This window comes from Sminthopsis crassicaudata, chromosome 4, assembly GCF_048593235.1.
Source record: "Sminthopsis crassicaudata isolate SCR6 chromosome 4, ASM4859323v1, whole genome shotgun sequence".
In the NCBI taxonomy this organism is placed as follows: Eukaryota; Metazoa; Chordata; class Mammalia; order Dasyuromorphia; family Dasyuridae; genus Sminthopsis; species Sminthopsis crassicaudata.
In genome coordinates this window covers 463,984,898-464,002,306 of record NC_133620.1, presented here as the reverse complement: position 1 = coordinate 464,002,306, position 17,409 = coordinate 463,984,898, and the positions used below count along the sequence as shown (strand labels likewise).

Sequence of the window (17,409 nt, the reverse complement as noted above, 5' to 3'; positions counted from 1 at the left end):
CTCCCCATTAGATTGTAAGCTCAGTCTGGAGGTCAGACTGCTTCTTCCTTCCTCTCTCCCTTTTTTTCCTCCCTCCCTCCCCAGGTTCTCCTGATTCCAGGGCCAGTGTTCTAGCCATCTAGCTGCTCCAACTGGTTTTCTTTCGTGTATTTTTATCCCCATTATTTAGCGCCGTGCCCAGCACACAGTAGGCATTTAATAAATGTTTTTTCACTGACTGGTCAGGTCTAAGACCCCGGTATGATCCAACTCCTCACTTTTCCTGGTAGCTAGGGAAGGTAAGAGAATTCCGCTAATGCTGGGAGAGGGGCTGGAAGTAGCTTTATTCACTAAAATCAGAAAATTCCACTCTGAAGGCAATGGAAATCAGAATCTCAGCTTTTCCTTGCAGGGGAGCCCCAACTTTTCATATTTCCCTCCACTAGCTGAGACGGTGTCTGTTGATTTCCGGGGCCCTCAGAGTTGGAAAGCTGGTGGAGACAACAACTTTGAGGACAGGAAATTCAGGATACTGCTCATGAAGTCTTGGGGTTGGTCAACATGGATCCAGTGGCCAGCCTTTGGGATAGTCAGAATCTGGGCTTGAGGGAAAAGACGCTTGATCTTAGGGTAGTGATAAGGCCTGTGGGGAGAAGAGAGGAGAAAAAGCAAAACTCAAGTGAGTCAGAAAGAGGCATGAGGATTGAACCATGGGATATGGGTGGTAGAAGTCTCAAGAACAGATTGGGAGCTTGGAGGGTGGGCTACAGAGGGAGACCTTCCAATGAGCCAGCAGACATGCTGCCCAACGAGAGTGGAAGGGAAGACCAAAGCCAAACCGCTATTGCTCAAAAGCATGGCAATGGACAACTCCACTGGTCTCCAGGGGAGAAGAATCTGGGAGATTGGGGCTCCCCCCTCATCCCGACCTCTGCCTTACTGAATCAGAGGGGAGTTGGCGCCTCTCAGGAAAAGTGTGGGGCCAGAGTAGGATCCCTGAATTTGCGGGAAGTCCATTATCTTGTCCACCTGCTGGCTCAGAACTTCGCTATCGACCTTCCACACGTATTGCCCATTGACCATCATCAGATTGTTGAGCAAATATTGCCGAATTACCGGATCCTGCAGGAGAATCTGGGCTCAGCTTGAGGACTCCCCTCACTCTAAGGTCTTCTTTTCCCCTTTTCAGACTATCATTCCATTCCGTCCTATCCCACTTCATCCCCCACCATCCCATCCCAGGCCACCTTCTGATGACATCTTCCTTTTCTAATCTTGCCTTACATCCACATCTGGGACACCCCTGACATCTTCCCCCCATACTCCTGGGGACCTCAAACCCAAATTGTTGTTGGTAGCCACTTCAGTTCACTTCCACCCCTGGGACCCTGGAGGAGGAGGACAGGGAATTACCTCGATGCTTTGGCTGAGTTGCTCATTAGCTAATTGTTGCGCCTTGGAGAAAGACAGCTCTTTGGGAATCTTTAGTGACTTCATGATTTCTATGTAGTTCAAGGCTTCTGGGAAGGCTGTGGTCATAGTTGGGCTGATATCCAAAGGAATTAGGCGTTCCACTAGCTCCGGCTGAGGGGAAAACCCACCACAGGGTGACCTCTCGGGGATGACATTAGGGCAGAGTGAACGGGGCAAGGTTCTGAAAGGGTGTTAAAAGGCAATGAAGGTCAAAAATGGAGAATTCATGACTCAGATATCAGAAAATAGCTGTCTTTTGTGGTGACGGATGTCACTCCTCCTGTTCTTGTACGGAGGGTTGTTTAATGGGAATAGTTTATAGCCACAATTTCTCTCCCAGTCTGTCAGAGGAATGTGTGTGAGTGTGTGTGAGTGTGTGAGTGTCAGTGTGAGTGTGTGTGAGTGTGTGAGTGTGAGTGAGTGTGAGTGTGTGTGTGAGTGTGTGAGTGTGTGAGTGTGTGTGTGTGTATGTGTGTGAGTGTGTGTGTGTATTGTATGAAGGAACCCTCCTTTATCCCACCAGATCCAAATTTTCTGACCCCACCCCACTGCTCCCTCACAGACTGCATCCCAGCTCTGTAACTTGCCTTCTAACAGAAATCCCTGCCACCCATTTTGGAAATACGGAGTGCTGCCATCTTGAAGTAAGGTGATGCTTTGTTCCTTGGGTTTTAGAGGGGCACTCTCACCTTCCGAAGTGCCAGGACCATGGCTATCTTGCCTCCCATGCAGTGCCCGAGGAGGACACAAGGAGCAAGTCCTAGTTTTAAGAGGAGAGCTTCCAGGTCTGCACTCATGGCCTCATAGCTGCAGTCTGGATCTGAAGGGCTGTCCCTGTGGTTCCGGGCATCTATGGTCAGCACCTAAATGGGGTGGGAACTTGAATTGTCAATCTCCCTACCTACTTCCCTTCTCCCTAGCCTGAAGCTTCAGAGATAGGTTCCAATTCTGTTTCTTTTTTTTGTTTGTTTGTTTGTTTTTTTTTCCTGATGCAATTGGAGTTAAGTGACTTGCCCAGGATCATGCAGCTGGGAAGTGTTAAGTGTCTGAGACTAGATTTGAACTCGGGTCCTCCTGACTTCGGGGCTGGGGCTCTATCCACTGCGCCACCTAGCTGCACCAGTAAGTGCCAATTCTTAATGGATTATAGACTTAGGAATTGAAAGAACTTCAGAGTCCAATTTTCTCAGTTTTCAGATGAAAAAACAGACTCAGGTAATTCAGTGCCTTACCCAAGAGTACACAGTAAGGAGGACTAACTCCCAAGCCATGCACTGGGTACATGGTGACAAATGGGAAGGGAAGGAATGGGGGAAAGGGAAGACCTGAAAGCAAAGTTGAACATGGCAAGCTAAGAACATCAGATACAAACATGCATTGTAACAGTGACAATAATCAGGACTTCTGGGCAAGAAGACTCATCTCCCTGAGTTCAAATCTAGCCTCAGACACTTCTTAGCTTCCTAGTTACCTGACCCTGGACAAGTCACTTCACCCCGGCTGCCTCAGTTTCCTCATCTGTAAATGAGCTGGAGAAGAAAGTGGCCAAGCACCTCAGTATCTGCCAAGAAAACCCATGACAGAAACAATTCAAGAAAATACCCCCTCTCCTTCTCCCCACTAATTCTTCCATGCTCATTGTCTCCCTGCCATCCTAAGGATTCCTAATGGTTTTTGCTCTACGAATCCCTTTCAACCAAAAAAAAATCTGTTATGAACCTCCAGAGCAATTTGATCAATGACTCATAAGCTTTGGCTTAATGTCATCATGGTGAACCACCAAATGGGAGCTGCTGTGGAGTGAAGATGTCGATGATCTGGCTTCTACCCCCCCCCCCCACTATCCTGCCACTGCCTGTTGTCCTCTGGATGGTTCTCCTGGTGGTCAGGGAGTGTCCCCTCCACCAAGGTGGCCCACACTAGGTGCTTCTGCTCTTCTGAATAGAATGAATAGAGAAGGCCATGATGAAACCTCCCAATAACGATGTAATTGTGGGATGGATAAGGTACCTGGGTTAGAGGCAGGTATCTCAGAATCCCAGAAAGGTCAATCTAATCCCGTGTGCACGTACCCAAGAGCTTTAAGCCAAGTTATTTTCAACTTGAAGACCTCTGGTGTAGGGAGGACGCACTACCTTCCACGGTAGCCCATCCCCCTTCTTGGTGTCTGTCCCATCATGCTCAATGAATAAGGACCAGTTGTTCCTGGACAAGAGCTCTTATTTCAGCCCCTACTTCACCTCCCTTCTTTCCCCCATTTTGTTTCTCCTCACCACCCAGTACCAACCACTCCCCTCCCAGCCACAACCTTTGTCCTTTTTCTCAGGTTTTATCTGATTCCTATTATTTGGGATTTTCTTTTCTTACCTTCCTGCCTGTCTGCTCTGCTAAGGCTTTGGCTTCCGACTCAAAGTAGATTTTACTGCCGAAGAGCCCATGTAGGAGGACCAGCGGTGGATGGCTGTTGCTACCTTCCAGTAGCTTGTAGGAGAGTGGTACTGTCCTAGTCAAGAAAAGGAGAGAGGTGGGGAAATGGAGTAGGTAGGGAAGGGGGCTCAGAGTGAGCACCTGCAGGGATAAATAGGACTTCATTGCCACAGACTTTCATAGACCTGTTCCTTTGGGTCTGCATGTGGGGAGGAGGGATCTGGGATAGCAGGGATGAGAACAAGGAATTCTACAGGGAACACAAGCAGGGATGGAGGGGTCAAGAGCTTTCTTGTCTTACCTTGGACCCTGGCTACTATACATGGCCTGAATCCGAAAGGAGCCTGAAAGGAGCTTGCTTGGCCCCTGGGAGGGCACTGGGGGCATCCCAGTCTCTTGGAGCCGGCGAATCCAGGTTCTGGTCCAACGCCACATCCTTTGCTCAGTTCTTGTCCAGAAGTCTTTGATTAGGGTGATACTGAACAGTAGTGGTATATATCCACCTGCCCCACAGAGCCCCACCTCAAACCCTCCTTCCTCCTCCTTTTCCCCTAATCCTTTGTTTCTCAATTCCAGAAAGCCCTTGGGATGAAGCAGGGGTAGGGCCACTGGGTTTAGAGACTACCCTCCCTAAACATAAATTTACCTACCACCTTCTGAGGGCCCCTCGGATGACACAGGAAGAGGGGAGCACTTTAGGGAATCTGAGAAAAATTATGTCATTGAGTAGTGATGCAAGTTAACTTAACTGGCTTTAAATGCTATTAATTTTTACACTAAAACTTTACAACTTATAATGGATTTCATTTCAGTATCTTTTAAAGAGAAGGGATTAATTGGAACAATGTGGTTGCTAAACATGTTTTTCATATTGCTTAGTAACCCTTTGGATTTATCCACCTAAGAGTGACATCTTAAAATCTAGTTTTCATCTTATGTAGGTCATTGTGTGGAAACAAAATTCAATATTTAAGAGATTAGTAGCATGCTTAGATGGCATGAATGCTCCTATGAGGAGGAGAAGTTGGCAGATCTGATCTATTGGTCATTTTACCATTAACTTGTATTGAGATTTGGGTCACGTCAATAATTTTTTGACGATCCTTGTTTTCTAATCTGTCCAATGTTTGCAAAATGCTTTGAGATCTTTGTTTGAAAGGTGAAAAACATTACAATAATATTCTAATCATTAAATGCTCATATCATATAATACAGCCCAATATATAGAACTTTCTCTTCAGGGGTTCTCAAACTACGGCCTGAGGGCCAGATGCAGCCGCTGAGGACGTTTATGCGGCCCACCAGGTTATGGCAAATGGGCTGAGGGGCGGAGACAGAGCGTGAGCTTTTGTTTTTACTCTAGTCCGGCCTCCCACAGTCTAAGGGACAGGGAACTGGCCTCTATTTAAAAAGTTTGAGGACCACTGTAATCAAAAGGAATATTTATGTCTTGAAAAAAATTATATATGTATGTATATAAAACATATATATGTTTATGTATGTAAGTATTTGTATTATGTGTATACACATCCTTATTTGCTATCAGGGTTTTGTTTTGTTTTCCTTTTTCTTTTCAATTGCAGGTAGAAGGTAGAGAAAATAGATTGAAACTTTCTGGAGTTTTCTCAAGAATCAAAGGCAAATCCACTCACTGGCCCACAGTTTGTAGATTTTATTCTCATCCTTTTTCTGAAAGATACGGTGACATTTGCTGTTCTGGAGTCCTGGGACACTTCTCTCATCACCCACATAATTTCAAAGATCTTTGGTGCCCCGAGCAATCCTATCCTTTGGTACTTTGAGTACCCTGGGATTTAGTCTGTCTGAGCCTGGTGATTTGAATTAATCCAAGATGGTATTCGAACTTATGCTGGGCTTCAACTTCCAACTAGCCATTTTTTGGTCTGTCTTTCCAGTCTAAAGATCATTCTCTTTGGCAGAAACAGACAAACAAGTCTATAAAAACCAAGCAAAAGATCAGTCAGTCACCAAACATTTATTAAGCACCTACTTTGTGCAGTGTACTGTGCTAAGTGCTGAGATATAAAGAAAAGCCAAATAGAGTTCCTGCCTTCCAGAAGCTTACAGTCTGATGGGGAAGGCAACATGGAAGCAAGTATGTGCAAATAAGACACAGACAGGACCAGGGTCTCTAGGGAATAATCCTTAGGGAAGTGGTTTCTTTCAGTAGACATCAGGACTGCTGCTGCCCCGAGGCCCAAGAGCATTCTGGTGGTCTTGGTGGAGGGGGACAAGCAGCTCGTTGGCTGCAGAAACTGTCAGCCTGGAAGTTGCAAGGCTGAGGAACAGGGATGCTGGTGCCTGATAGAATCCTTTCATGGGAAAGAGTCTGGTTCCCACCTGTTATCGTGGGTGTTGTTTTTTTGGTGTTCCTTTGGATCAACAGCTTCCATCCATCTGTTCTGTCTGGTGTTTTCAGGTTTGTGACGTTTCGGCGCCTGTCTCACTATCTTGCACCCATTCTTACCTCCTGGAATTTTTGGCTCTACTAAATGGACTACTGAGCAACAGCAAAGATTCCATGACATTAGCCGCAATCTAGTAACAACATGATGCTGAACAGTTGGCTGCTGGAGATGCTTCTTCACACATAAGGAAGAAAAAGCTAAAGTGTGTCTCAGGGCCCCCCGATCACTTCTCTTGTTTCAGTGGCTTGTTTCCTCCCCTACCATATTGTGACCTTCTGACTGCTACTTCCTGGACCAAACCAACATTTCACAGAATAATGGGATGGCCCAAAGGGAGATGCATGAGCTCCTCAAACAGAAGGGGAAGAAAAATCAATGACACATTTACTTTATGCATATGATTGACAGTGGAGTTACTTTCAAGGAAAAGATTGAGAGCTTTGGACAATTTCAGTGACTACTGGGACAATCAGGGAAAGGACAAAAGCACCTCTTAATTTCATCAGATCTTCTGAAGCAAAAAGTGCTACTCTTCCTTGTGGCATAGAATTGGACAATAAGGCTTTAATTTCTTTTTTCATTGGCGGTAAGTTCATCCTTTTCATTTTTGATGATGGCAATTTGGTTTTTTTCTTTCCTTTTTCTGATCAAATAAACCAAAGATTTATCTATTTTGGTTTTTTTTTCCCCAAAAAACCAACTCCTAGTTTTATTAATTAATTCAATAATTTTCTTAATTTCATTTTTATTATTCTCTCCTCTTCTCTGAGTTTCAGAAACTTTTCGAAGGTGATAGAATCATGCAAGCTTAAATTTAGAGTTAAAAAGGACTTTTAAAGCCAAGTCAAGCTTTCATGTTTTTACCGATTAGGAAACTGAGGTTTCCAGGTCTTTCAGACTCTAATTCTTTACTCTATCCATTACACCACCTAGATGCCCCATAATAAGAACAATTCTTTAAAATTTTCAGGAAGATTATTGAGGTTGGGAAAGGGACCCCAAAAGTTTGGAGTCACTGACTGGTGTTATGAGGTGTCTCAAAAGAATTTGCAGGTTTGAACCCATTTCCTGGTCAAGGGACAAAGTTTATTGTAATTGTAACGCCATTATAGCCGACTAAATTCCAAGAGAATTTAGCAGAGAAATAGAAGCAAGGAGACACATTTATCTAGTTCTTCATGTTATTTTTATGCTAATTTTATGGCCTAGACATAGGTGGGACCAAGGAGTGATCTCAGGAATTTGATTCTCACTGACCAATACATTATCTAAGAGTCAGCAAGGAACTGAGGAGTGGTCTATTCAGAGTCAGACAGATTGTTATTCTTAGACTGAGTGTGGGATTTTCCTGAGGCAGACTCCAAAACCAGAAGATTTAGAATTACTGATTTATTGTTAGAACAGAAGTCAGGGGATCTCAAAATCTTTATATTAATCTTATATTAATGCTGATAAAGCATTGTTTTCACCATACACTTAATATAAGAAGTGTGTCCTTTTTTTTTTTTTTTTTTTTTGACCTATTTAAAAGGAAAAAAAAGAAGCAAAAAGAAGCATTAGGTCATTTTGTCTTTTTTCCACTGACCATCGCCATCTTATCATCTACCTCCAAATGGGGTCCTATCTCTTCTTTTATCCCCCTTGATTTTGCCAAAAAGCTTAATCAATTGTGGAGACAAAATCATTCTGCAAACAAGAAATTGAGGCAGCGATCCAGCCAAAGCACTTTATTAAAGAGACCTGGTCCCCTCTAGTAATGTGGAACGTAGACCTTCCTTCTGACCTGAGATGCTCCCTACTTCCAGGCCTCTATTTTTAATAGGATTAAATATCTAGGCATTCAAGAATGGCTACATCTAATACAGGATAATTCCAATGATTGACAAATGATGCATAAGCTAAAATAAGTAAAATTATTCATACACACATATGTCAATTAGTGTTTATTATGTGTTCACTATATGCCAGAGCCTGGGCAAAGCACTAATTCCTTCCTCTGATCAATGGGAGACATGTCTTCCATGGATCATCTATTTAGCAGATACAAACTATCTATCAAGCTAGTCCTGGAAATTTTTTTTAAACATAATTATGTAAGAAATAAAATCTCTTACCAAGAACTCCACTGACTCACTGATGAATGCAGGAAAGATTAATTTTACATCCTCACAAGATTGGGTACATAGGTGAATAGACACACCTTTGAAAACATAAAGACAGTATTTTTATCTTCTATTCTGAAGCACAAATCCCTTCCATGAGTCCCTATTAATTGGGGGTTATAGGAGTTATACAATATGAATCTGCATCCCTCAATGCATAGCTGGTTCCTGCCTTCAAGGAGCTTATGTTGTAGAAGGGGAAGATTAACAATGGAGGGCAAGGAATAGGGGCAAGGAACAAGATTCTTTTTTTAAAAAAATTTTTAATAGCTTTTTATTTACCAGATATATGCATGGGTAATTTTACAGCATTGATAATTGTCAAGCCTTTTGTTCCAATTTTCCCCCTCCTTCCCCCCAACCTCCTCCCCTAGATAGCAGGCTGACCAATACATGTTACATATGTTAAAGTATAAATTAAATACAATATATGTATACATGAAGGAACAAGATTCTTTTCAAATCTCAGGGACACCCCTGATTACAAAAGTTTGTCTCTGCCCCCTACATTCTTATAGAGGCAAAGATCAGAGGACTCTCAAGTTTGCAAAGACTCATCTAGGCTTACCTGTTTCTGGATAGAATGATTCCTACTCTATCAGCAACAGTGACCTTGTAATTTTTGTTGTGGGGAGTTCATTACCTCCAAAGGTCACCCATTCTACTTTTGGATAACTTTAATGTGAGGAAGGTTTTCCTTATATCCAGCCAAAAATCTGCCTGGCATTTCAATGCCATTACTCCTAGGCTTGTACTCTGGGCCAAAATAAGTCTTATCCCTTTGCAATATGGCAGTCCTTCCTTCAAATACTTAGAGAGTTGTCAAGTTTGCTCCAAAATTGCTCAACTTTTAAACCTCTACCCTGGATTTTTCTTTGATGTCCTGGTGGGTTTCAATTTTGTAATTTGTTTCATTCCTCCAATTTATTTTTCATAACTGTGGAAATCAAATATCCACCCATTTCTTACAGTTATTACCACTAGTAGATACTAACAAACTTTTCTCTTGAAAATTTAGAGCAGGCTTTAATACAGTCACTAAAGCAAAGTCTAAAGAGAATAATAAAGCAGAGGACAATAAGGGCTCGTTTGTCAAGTAAATAGTCTTTATAGATAAGTGAAACAAGAAGAGTCCCTTTTTAATATTGACTAATATACAGTCTTCTTGTATCTTTTAATTTTCTAATTTAAATTTTATTCCTCCAATTTAATTTTCATAATTATGGAAACCAAATACCCATCCATTTCTTCCAACTCTTCCCCTCTTTTTTAAAAAGTAATTTGGTTTCCATATCCTTTTCTAACCCCTGAAATTTGGCTAATATTTCTGTATAAAAATCCATTAATCTCTCACAGATCTCCTTATGCAGGATAAATAATTAATCCCTAAATTCTCTGCTAATTCTTCTGACAGCATTGTTCAATAACCTGGTTTTTTTCTCTTACCATTCTGACATCCAACTGCTCTGCCTTTCCCTACCTCTCTGGCGTAATTTATCCTATAATAGTTACCCATCAGAATAGGAATGAACCAAATCCAAAACTAACTTGATTTCTAGCCTTGAATTCATCAGTTACTGCCCTTGATATAATTCTTCCTGATTTGGTCTTTCTTTTTCTAATGCCAGGGTAAAAGGAATAGCCAATGGGACCCAAAATCTTTTGGGACATGGGACCATGAGCTCATCTTCTGAAACTACTTTCTGCTGAGAATGGGCTCATCCTGTTGAGTTGCATCATCCTACAGGGTCCTATTTTGGAAGGATGTTAAGCTGGAGCTGATTGATGCATTTAATAGGTTGAGTCAGATCCCCTGAAGCTGATCTTCAGCTTAGGGAAGCGTATCAATGTAGCTGTAGTTGACTAAAACAGAATAAAACCAACCTAACAAACAGAGTTTAAGGTAATTTGAGATAGAAAGACCAGTCCAGAAAGGATTGCTATAAGGTGGACTGGAGAGGCCCGTAGATTGGCCAACAGCTTTTCATATCAAATAGGCTATTTATGAGAAAACATGTTTGTGCTACAGGATACACAGTACAAATGAATGTCATTCCCACATTAGGAATAAACTTAAATTAAATCAACCTTCCCACTGGTGTAACAAAATATTCCATAAGTTGTATTCCTCTAAAAAACCTTGAAGACACAAATTCTATTCTCAACCATTCTAAAGAAGCTTCATCTTTAGTTTCAATAATTAATAAAATAACAGCTGCATCTCCCAAATATTTTGAAAGATTTAAAGACTTTATATAAACATATTTGTTTGTAAGATATATATAATATATATATATATATATATATATATATTATATATATAGTAAACTGGCAGATGACTTTGGGCTGAATATCCATCTTACCCAGTGATGGAAATAGTCTCTTTCTACCCTTAAAGTTGCTGTGGGCTTTTCTCTGCATATAGTAATTATTCATTTTAAGATTCAGTATTATGAACTAACTCTAACTAATGACCAATCTCACAATTTTCATAAGTGATAGTCAAATCATCTTTAAAATTTAGATTATAACATCATCTATTACAAAAAAGGGATAGGAAATCTCATGTAAAATTTCAGTTAAGTTTCTAATTTTTAATGCATACACATCAATTGGAAAAGTTATTTTAAAATCAACCACTACTTTGGTTTGTGAGATTCCCTAAATTCTAGCTGGATATTCCGTTCAAACTCAATTACCTCTTTGGTTGTTTTCAAACTTTTTGAGAGTGAGGAAAGAGTCACATGTCTGTTTCTTTCTTAAGATCTTCTAATTCAGTTCCAGTTGATCAATGATGGACAGAATCAGCTACACCCAGAAAAGGAACACTGGGAAATGAGTGTAAACTGTTAGCACTATTGTCTTTCTTCCCAGGTTACTTTTACCTTCTGAATCAAATTCTTACTGAGCAATAAGAAATTTGTTTCTGCAGACCTATATTGTATCTAGGATATACTATAACACATTTAGCATGTATGGGATTACCTGTAATCTAGAAGAGGGGGTAGAGGGAAGGAGGGGAAAATTCGGAACAGAAGGGAGTACAAGGGATAATGTTGTAAAAAAAATTACCCATGCATATGTAATGTCAAAAAAACTATAATTATAAAATTAATAATAATTAAAAAAAAGAATGCAGATCTTGAGGGTAGCTAGGTGGTACAATGGATAGAGCTCCAGTCCCTACGTCAGGAGGACCTGAGTTCAAATCTGACCCCAGACACTTAAAAAACTTCCTAGCTCATATAATTAGGAAGCACAAACATGTGACCTTTTTAGGTAAGTTACCAGAAGACTTTGTTTTAATACCCAAATTTTTTTGGCTTAAAATAAAATTAAATATAGATTTACATTTTTAGTAGCAAAATGCTTCAATATTAATGCACATGTATTTCCAAAATCTCATTCCCAAATGCAAAAATTGAAAGTAATTTTAATCATATACAAATTAAATTTAGATATATAAGCTTAGGTCACATTTTTTGGAGAAAACTCTTCCCCCTCAAAAACTCCACTGTCCTAGACTCCCCCAAATCTTTTGACATAATGTGATTTTGGGGTTCCCTGACTTGGGGCTTCTGTTCTAATAGGTAGTGGTCCTGGGTCTTCTGGCTTTGGAATTTGCCCAATCTGTCTGATTCTGACCACTCTTTAGCCATATAACTTCTGGCCTCAGGAAACTCCTATACCCAGGCCATCTGATTTCAAATAGATTACTTCTCAGTTCATTGCTGGCTGATGATCTGGTCAATGATAATCAAATTTCAGAGACCACCCATAATTCCTCTGGAAATTACTCCTTAGCCTTACCCTCAGGTCATAAAATTGACATATCTATGATTAAAAGCTGTATACGTGTGTTTCTTTGCTTCAGTTTCTTTACTGGATCCCCTTAGAATTCAGTCCACTTTGTAATAGTGTTATATTGCTTTTGATAAAATCTTTGCCCTTTGAATAGGAGATGAGTTGAAGCCTGCAAATTCTTTTCAGATCTATTGTGACATCAGTCTGGGACTTTTGGGGTCCCCCTTCTCAACCTCAACACTTTAAAATAGCAATAAGCTACTTGGGACCTGAGATGAAGACATAGGGTCTTGGAAGAAAAAGGGCAATGAGATCTTTCTCCCCCCAAACTTTGTATTCTTCTCTAAACCCACGTGGATGGCTTGTATTTTACTGCTTGTATAGGGAAGGGGGAAAGATTTTAAAATATAAAACAGATGTTCCTAGATTTCCCTAAGCTACTTGGAGATAGACCACATCCCTTTTCAGAGTACAAAGTCCTATGAGAAGAATTTTAGAACTCTAGTGGGGTTTAGGGGATGCAGGAACCCATCTACAGAGAAACTGAGACTAACTGTTCTCTCTAAAATATAATGTTCTCTGTTGAGGTTTTCTTGGGGTTCTCTGGAAGTAGCCTTCCTTTCAGTTCAGTAATCACCACAAGTGCAGCCAGGGGTTAAAGTCCAAACCCTTTATTGTCTCCTTCAAAATCTTGTCTCCTTCACTTGGGCCTTGGCTAGTTTTTCTGGAGGCCTATCTCTTTCCTTAGTTCCAAAAGCTTGAGCTTCCGCCTGCCTTCTCTGGCTTCTGAATCTCCCCAATCCAAAGTTTGTGCTTCAACTTCAACCTCCAGCCACTACAAAGGTGGACGATGATGTGAATGTCTCCCATCTCTGAGAGCTTCTAGTGAGTTTGTCTGAGAGCTTCTAGCTTATTCCCTCTACATTTATTATACACCAATCATCATATCACTAGGAAACCATTATTTGTTGTAGGATTAAATCAGTGCTAAACTAGAATTAACCATTGTCTCCTCAATTCCACTTAGTACCTTGTTTCAAGTTCTGACCCATAACATCTCCTTGTAGGATTAAATCAATCAAACTGAACCATGCTAACTTAGATAATTATTGTCTCTATCAATTCCACTGACTTAGCACCTTGTAAGAATCCTTTGTTTCAAGTTTAGAGTTCTGGCCCATAACACTTTGGGGTATGGGATGGTTTTGAAGAATTTGCCATTCTTTGGAGAGACTAGAGTGGACATATCATTCCCACCCACAGCAACCTGGACCATTGCCCAGTTCTCTCTAGAGAGGGAAGTTTGAAAGCTTAACTTTTAAGAAAACTTCAGGGTAGTTTGAAATCAAGATGCCTGATAGAGAAACAGAGACATAAAATGGAGACACACACACAACTTTTAAATTCCTTTTCTTTCTGTCTAGTACAGAGTTGTTCCTTCCCTATTTTTACCTCCTCTTTAGAGAAGTGTTCTTCCAGGACCCCACTTTTTTAGTCCTTCTCCCCTAGATTCTTTCTGCACTCCAGAAAAGTGGAGAGTGCTTTAGAGATCTTCCACACTCCAGTCCTAGGAAATGGATGCTATGAATTTTCTCCTTTGCAGATCAGGAAACTGACCTAAACAGAGTTAAGGTAACTTGCTTAAGGTCAATCAGTTAACAAATTTCTAAGATTGGATTTTGATTCTGGTTTTTCAGTCATGGTCAACTTTCTCTCTCTCTCTCTCTCTCTCTCTCTCTCTCTCTCTCTCTCTCTCTGTCTGTCTCTCTGTCTCTCTGTCTCTCTCTGTCTCTATATTTCTGTCTCTCTTTGTCTCTCTGTATGTCTCTGTCTCTTTTTGTCTTTGTCTCTGTCTCTGTCTTACTCTCTCTCTCTTGGTCTGTCTTTCTCTTTTCCCCTTGCCCCCAGTACAAAAAAGGAAAAAAAATTGCTATTCCCACAGCAGAACATAAGAAAAAATTCAAAATATATAGCAATACATTTCAATTTCAAGAAAGCCTATATAATAAACATTATACTTCGGTTCAAAGCTGTCATCTTTTCTTTGCTTCTTTGTAGATTTTTTTTTAATTATCTTCCATATACTCTTAATTTTATTCTCTCACCTTTTCTTTCCTCCTCTAAAGAAGGTGACAATTAAGTATAGATATAATGCTATACATATATATATATATATATATATATATATATACATATATACACACACACATATACACACACACACACACACACACACACACACACATATGAATCTATGTAAGACCTTACTATATTTGTTCTGTTTCTCTCAAGGCAGATAAAATCTTCTTCCTTATTGAGTCCCTTATAATTAGTCTTGTGATGTTTACCTTATATTTCTCTTGGATCTTGTATGTTAAATTTTCTATTAAATTCAGATATTTTTGCAACAAAATCTTGAAAGTCTGAGTCTGACCATTCATTATTAAATATTCATTTTTTTCCATTTAGAATTATGCTTAATTTTGTTGGGTATGGTATTTTTGACCACAAACCCAGTTTTTGCTCTTCAACATGCAGTGTTCCAAGACCTGTGGTCTTTTAATGTAGTTGCTGTTAGGTCTTGTGTGAAACTGTGGTTCTGCTATATTTGGATTTTTTTTTCTTTTTGTTACTTGTAATATTTTCTCCTTATGTGGGAGATTTTGAATTTGGCTATGATATTCATGTAAGTTTCCCTTGTAGGATCTCTTTTAGGTGGTAAGTAGTAGATTTTTTTTTTTTTTTTTGCTTCTACTTTCCTCTCTTGTTTAACATTCAGGACAATTTTAAAAATTATTTTTTATATTATTGCACCATATGCAATATATTATTGCATAAAATAAAGATTCTTTTCGATAGAAGCTGTTAAGTGATCCTATTATTCTTATGTTTTTCAGATCTATTGTTTTTCTTTCTTTTTTTGGATGCTGAGGCAATTGGGGTTAAGTGACTTGCCCAGGGTCACACAGCCAGGAAGTGTTAAGTGTCTGAGGTCACATTTGAACTCAGGTCCTCTTGACTTCAGGGCTGGTGCTCTATGTATTGTGCCACCCCGATGCCCTGATCTGTTGTTTTTCTTATACGATGTTTCACCTTCTCTTCTATTTTTAAATTCTTCATATTTTATTTTAACTATTTCTTCGTCTAACTTCATTGGCTTCCCCTTTCCCAATTCTACTTTTCAAAGAGTCATTTTCTTCCTTAAGAATCTGGGTTTTCTTTTCCAGTTGGCTGAATTTTTTTTCATAGTCTTGTTTTTCTTGGATTGTTTTTATTTTATTTTTTTTAATTGTCAAGCTTTTAAATTCAATTTTTATTCAATTCAATTTTATTTAATATTTCTGAGTTCATAAAACTCATAGAACTTGGGGCGGATAACCATTTAACATTACTCTTTGGGACAGGAGTGGGTTTTTTTTTTTTTGCTTCAATATACTTCTCTGTAGATGAATCTGTTTTCTTTATAATTAAAGTAACTTTCAATGATTGGGTTCCTTCTGCTTTGCCTTCTTGTTGAAGTTTAGAAGGGACCCTAAAAGGTTGGGGGTTACAGATCAGTATCATGAAGTGCCTCAAAAGAATTTGAAGGCTTGAACCCATATCCAAATCAAGGGGCAAAGTTTATTGTAATTGTAATGCCAATTGAAGAGGATAAAATTCCAAAGGAATTTAGCAAAGAAACAATAGTAAAAAAAAATAGATATAGGACAATTAGACCAGAGCTTCATGTTACTTATTTGCTAATTTTATGGCTCTCAGATAGGTCTGAGAGGTGATCTAGTCACTATTGTCTCAGGAACTTGGTTATCCCTGACCAACAAATTATCTCTCTGTCAATTAGTAATGTTTGTAGGACTGTTCTAAGGCTAGAAGACTTTAGAATCATTGACAGACAGATTGTCAGAACACTAACACTCTAAAGTCAGAGGATCTCAGGATCACTAATATATCTTCCCTAAAGTCTAAGGTAAGAAATATTATTATATTCCTAGGCCAGAAGACTTTACAATCATTGATAGATTATTAAAACAATAGCACTCTTAAGGTTGGGGAGACCTCAGAATCACTGATTCTAAAGCCAGAACACTCTAGAGTCATTGACAGATTGTTAGAACAGAAACACTCTAAAGTATGGGGAGGGAGGAAACATCCTTACTACTGTTTCCCTTAGAAGATATGTATAAAAGTCCCATTATTCTTATTTAAAATTATTATTTTTTAAATAGTTTTTATTTACCAGATATATACATGGATAATTTTACAATACTGACTATTGCCAAACCTTTTGTTCTAATTTTTCCCCTCCTTCCCCCCCCCCCCCCGATGGCAAGTTGACCAATACAAGTTAAATATGTTAAAGTATACATTATTATTTAAAATTATTTATAATATCTTGTTATTGTAACCACCTCTAGTTCTGGAGTATGGAGGATGCTCTTTTGTTTTAGGTCCTCCTTCAGTTCTCTCCTCTGGCTTAGAACTGAAACCAAGAACTCTGTCTTTCTGTATGTAAGAAACAAAATATCTTACTAAGAACTCCAGCGGTTCACTGATGAATGCAGGAAAGATTTATTTACAATTTTTGCAAGAACGGGAGCTCAGGTGAGTTGATACAACTTGGAAACTCCAAAGTTTTATTTTATTTCCTATCCTAAAGTACAAGTCCCTTCCGGACTTCCCATTCATTTGATGTTGTAGGCGTTACACATGAATCTCTACCCTTCATCACATAGTCAGTCCCTACTCCAAAGGAGCTTATACTCTAGAAGGGGAAAACTAACAGAGGAGGGCTAGGGGCAAATTACAAATGATTCTTTTCAAATCTCAGGCCATCATACCTGTTTATAAAAGTCAGGCCCTGTCCTCAAGGGGTTTACTTTCTTTTGGGAGATTACATCCACCCTTGATTATTCGTTGATGTTCTTGTGGGTTTCAGTTTTCTAATTTAAGTTTCATTTCTCCAATTTAATTTTCTGTGGAAACTAAATAAATGTCCATCCATTTTCCACATGTAGGTGCTTACATCCAGGAGCATCCCTGCCCCACTGCTTTTGCCCTCACTGGGAGTGTGCTGCTGATGCGGTTAGTGACAGTGCAGAATTGTGGGAGCCCCCTCTGGTTGAACAAAGGTCCAA

The 17,409-nt window shown here is 39.6% G+C and overlaps 1 protein-coding gene and 1 pseudogene across 1 annotated transcript; one reads left to right on the top strand and one right to left on the bottom strand.

Moving 5' to 3' along the window:
* Positions 1-304: 304 nt before the first annotated feature.
* Positions 305-4,361, bottom strand: LOC141541461 (sn-1-specific diacylglycerol lipase ABHD11-like). The gene is made up of 6 exons (XM_074265568.1): positions 4,181-4,361; positions 3,820-3,955; positions 2,142-2,315; positions 1,393-1,563; positions 920-1,101; positions 305-622 (listed from the first exon to the last, which is right to left on the bottom strand). The coding sequence occupies exons 1-6, from the start codon at positions 4,312-4,314 to the stop codon at positions 457-459; spliced, it is 963 nt and encodes a 320-aa protein (XP_074121669.1). The 5' UTR covers positions 4,315-4,361; the 3' UTR covers positions 305-456.
* A 1,116-nt stretch (positions 4,362-5,477) lies between these two features.
* LOC141541460 (ADP-ribosylation factor-like protein 6-interacting protein 1 pseudogene) lies at positions 5,478-16,966 on the top strand (annotated as a pseudogene).
* The last annotated feature ends 443 nt before the right edge of the window (positions 16,967-17,409 follow it).

Coding starts and splice junctions, on each gene's coding strand:
- LOC141541461 (XM_074265568.1), bottom strand. CDS start 4,314: ATGTGGCGTTGGACCAGAACCTGGATTCGCCGGCTCCAAGAGACTGGG. Junction 2,316..3,819: donor CAGAGCAGACAGGCAGGAAG/GTAAGAAAAGAA, acceptor CACCCCATTTAG/GTGCTGACCATAGATGCCCG. Junction 623..919: donor GCCAACTCCCCTCTGATTCA/GTAAGGCAGAGG, acceptor TTCTCCCCACAG/GCCTTATCACTACCCTAAGA.